Source organism: Sphaeroforma arctica (assembly GCF_001186125.1).
Source record: "Sphaeroforma arctica JP610 unplaced genomic scaffold supercont1.727, whole genome shotgun sequence".
Taxonomy (NCBI): domain Eukaryota; class Ichthyosporea; order Ichthyophonida; genus Sphaeroforma; species Sphaeroforma arctica.
In genome coordinates this window covers 16,288-20,138 of record NW_014039831.1, presented here as the reverse complement: position 1 = coordinate 20,138, position 3,851 = coordinate 16,288, and the positions used below count along the sequence as shown (strand labels likewise).

Sequence of the window (3,851 nt, the reverse complement as noted above, 5' to 3'; positions counted from 1 at the left end):
ATACATATTGACAATCGCGATGCTAGATTGATTTTCTTTTCTTTACGTCACGTTTACAATTTTGCATATTTTGAAATAAATTTAAAATATTGATGTACGACAGTGTCATACATATTGACAATCGCGATGCTAGATTGTTTTTTTTCTTTACGTCACGTTTACAATTTTGCATATTTTGAAATAAATTTAAAATATTGATGTACGACAGCAGGGCGCAGTCGCGCAGAGGCGCATTTTCTCTTTTCAACTCTAGGATAAGTATTACTGGTTAACAAATTGTTCATCAGTTGCCTTTTTTTATTTCCATTTTCTTCGGTTTTGTTTTCATAAATCCAACAATATTTACACAGATGCGCGAACAAACGAATAGAGTTTCAAGGGTGCTATTTATCGCAATCTTCATAGCATTGTTGGAGTCGAAAAGGAACAAGTGAATGTGTGTATTCCATAGCATATTGGCCATTTGGAATATATAGTATTCCGTTTGGAGTTTCAATTTATTTCAGTTGTCGCGAGCTCAAGGGTGTATCTATATTGATATTTAGTTTTGTCATTCTTATGGAAATACGGTCGAACCCTAGTTGGCCATTGCGAACACCTCTAACTCGGCCAGGGTGCAAGTTTGGGACGTGCTGATTGCACGGAAGCCATCGCCGAATGTGTCGATGTACGCCTGCGAAAACTGAGTTGTGCAAACTCGACCCTGTACTAATATGTCATTGTCCCATTTGAAGTGAGAGTCTAGCGCACAAGTTTTATACCACTCTCATTGGCTGCCACTGGTAAATAATATATTAACAGATTCATCCCAACGGACCGTGTAATAAAGCACCAATTTGAATTTGTCGAATTCAAATTTCATAGGCGAGCTGACTCCGTCTTTCTCGAAAGTGAAGATCGCTACTTAACTTGAGGACTCCATATCAGCTGTTGCCCAAGAAGAACAGAAACCGCCGAAAGTGCAACCGGAGTTGTCTTTCATCACCACAACTGTGGGACCAGCCTCACTGCATTTCGCGCTAAATTGGCTGATGCCCCATCCATCCCGTGTTGCCTGATATATTGGTGTGGTGCCTTCTCTGTAACTCGCGCAATTGTCGCAGTGTTCGCGGTGGCGACCTCAAGAGCCTGCCTGAGTACTGTACCCATAGTACAATTTGATTTTGTTTCTGATGTGGGATTAGCACAATCAATCATAATTCCCGGTTCGATTGGCGATAATCTACGTAGGGAGTGAGATTTCATAACTCCTTCAACTTATTCTTATAGTGGAATCTGGATAGCGAGACAATTACAAAAGTATTGTTTGTTTAGTATAGGGAAGATTGGACACTCCACACGTCTGCAATACCTGGAAGAAATCTAAATAAAGGTGTGTGGAAAAAGTTGGACTACACGAAACGATTCTTCAGGTATCGATACACTTCAGCTCGGACCAATGATTATGCTCGGAATCAACATGCACAATCCACATAACATGATTTCCATATAATATGTCTATCATTTCAATCAGTTTCGATACATAAAAGGTACAATGAATTTCCCATATCGTATTACCCTTTGTTCATGCGAATAGTGCCAATGAAATAGGTCGCAACCGTTCCAATCACAAGATACACATTCCGAAAGTAGCTATGTCCCGATCCATCATCAACGAAATTGTGACACAAACAGTCGTTGTATTGCAAGCGTGAACACCGAGATAACCAAACATACGACAATGACATGTTCAGCTTTTTAGCAAAATCTAGTGTTCTTCGACCCCTCGCGATCTGTCGTCTTTTTGAACGGACAGTATCATGACGTCTATCGGACTTCTGACTGTATTTAAAAATATAATAAAAAGACATAACGCCCGGACATACCCTACAAACCCCAAACCAACAAAATATGTAAATAAATCATAGCCCTCTAAATTACATTTAAAAATACATGTATAAAAGTACATATTTTATCGATTATTATATTTAATAAAAACAAATAAAAAAACAAACAAAAATAAAACAAATACAAAAAAAGCTTTTAATTTATTATTATTTGTGCTTATTTCTGAAATCATTGATTTGTTTTTACAATAGTGTTCTGGCGGCTAAAAGGGTGTAGCTTTGCAACAGCGCTGCCACTAGTATAACCATGTCTATAGAATTTGTTTTTACAATCGTGTTCTGGCGGCTAAAGGGGTGTATCTTTGCAACAGTGCTGCCACTAGTATAACCATGTCTATAGAATGGCCATGGTATGTAAATAGTTCTAGACATATTTCTTTTTGCAGCAATGAGAAGTGCCGCACTTGATAGAAGCGTAGTCACCACATTTGTTGGAGTACCGGCAGCATGCAGTGTCGTGCTTATACCCCATACTACACTTGTGAGACGTGATATCACCACACTTGTAATAATTGTTTGTCGGATCAATTGGGCCCATACGCTCACAACAGGTAGAACTGCTGCACTTGAGTACTCCAGGTTTACAGTCGCCATTGCTAGCACAACACTCTTGCTTGTCAATCAGCTTAAAACCAGGATCGCATTTGGTGTTAGTTTCTTTGCATTTCTTGGGTTCATCGTACTTCTTCTTTTCGCAACAGTTGCTGCTATTGCAAGTCTTCACCCCTGGGGCACAACTCTTCTTCTTTCCGCAGCACTTCTGGCCTCCATTCAGTTCGAATCCATCCTTACAGGACACAGTAGACTCCTTACATTTCTTGGGCTCATCATACTTCTTCTTTTCACAACAGTTGCTGGCATTGCAAGTCTTCACCCCTGGCGCACAACTTTTCTGCTTTCCACAGCACTCCTGACCCCCATTCAGTTCGAAATCATCCTTACAGGACACAGTAGACTCCTTACATTTCTTGGGCTCATCATACTTCTTCTTCTCACAACAGTTGCTGGCATTGCAAGTCTTCACCCCTGGGGCACAGCTCTTCTCCTTTCCGCAGCACTTCTGGCCTCCATTCAGTTCGAATCCATCCTTACAGGACACAGTAGACTCCTTACATTTCTTGGGCTCATCATACTTCTTCTTTTCACAGCAGTTGCTGGCATTGCAAGTCTTCACCCCTGGCGCACAGCTTTTCTGTTTTCCACAGCACTCATCACCTTCATTTAGTTCGAAACCAGCCGTGCACTTCACATTACTCTGCTTACAAGTCTTAGGCTTGTCATGTTTTTTGTCCTCACAACAAGTATGGACATTGCACTCAGGAACCCAGTCTTGGCAGTAGTCATTCTTAGCGCAGCAATTTTCCTGCGGAATAAGCTCTTGTTGGCCACTACAACCCACGTGTGAATCCTTGCACTTGATAGGACTATTGTACTTTGCCTGGGTGTTGTAATTGCTACCATATACTCCTGTATTGTGCACTGCGAGACATGCGATGCCCAATAGCAGAATTCGGTTGATAGCTGGCATATTGATGATTGTTATCGACAGTAGTTGTTGAATATCGTGAATTATGTTTTTGCTACTGTTATAGTTTTAGTTTAAATACTCAAAATAGAGCATGTGGTGTCATGTGGCGCTGTGAAATGTTTCAAGATCTTCTACAGGGTCGGCGTCTCTAGGAATACTCCACCAGTTGGCAGCTTTAGCTATAATATACGAATTTATGCAGGAGGTTTATGTAACATGCATAAAATAGGGCAAACGACTAAGCGATCTATCTGCTCTCGTTCGGTGTATTGGTTTTTGACGTAAATAACAGTTTTAGAATAAATACATACCCGCCTTGTGTATTCTCTGAAGTAAATAAAAATATTTTTTGTGCTGCAAAGTCTGGTTATTTTATTTTTACAAGATGTATAAATGTAAAAAAATTCTAAAGCTCTGCACAGCACAGAGCTCCTCGA

At 40.2% G+C, this 3,851-nt stretch overlaps 1 protein-coding gene across 1 annotated transcript; it reads right to left on the bottom strand.

Moving 5' to 3' along the window:
* Positions 1-2,250: 2,250 nt before the first annotated feature.
* SARC_08270 (hypothetical protein) lies at positions 2,251-3,451 on the bottom strand (the record flags this gene model as incomplete). Its single annotated transcript, XM_014297761.1, has 1 exon — positions 2,251-3,451. The coding sequence occupies exon 1, from the start codon at positions 3,412-3,414 to the stop codon at positions 2,251-2,253; it is 1,164 nt and encodes a 387-aa protein (XP_014153236.1). The 5' UTR covers positions 3,415-3,451.
* Positions 3,452-3,851: the final 400 nt, after the last annotated feature.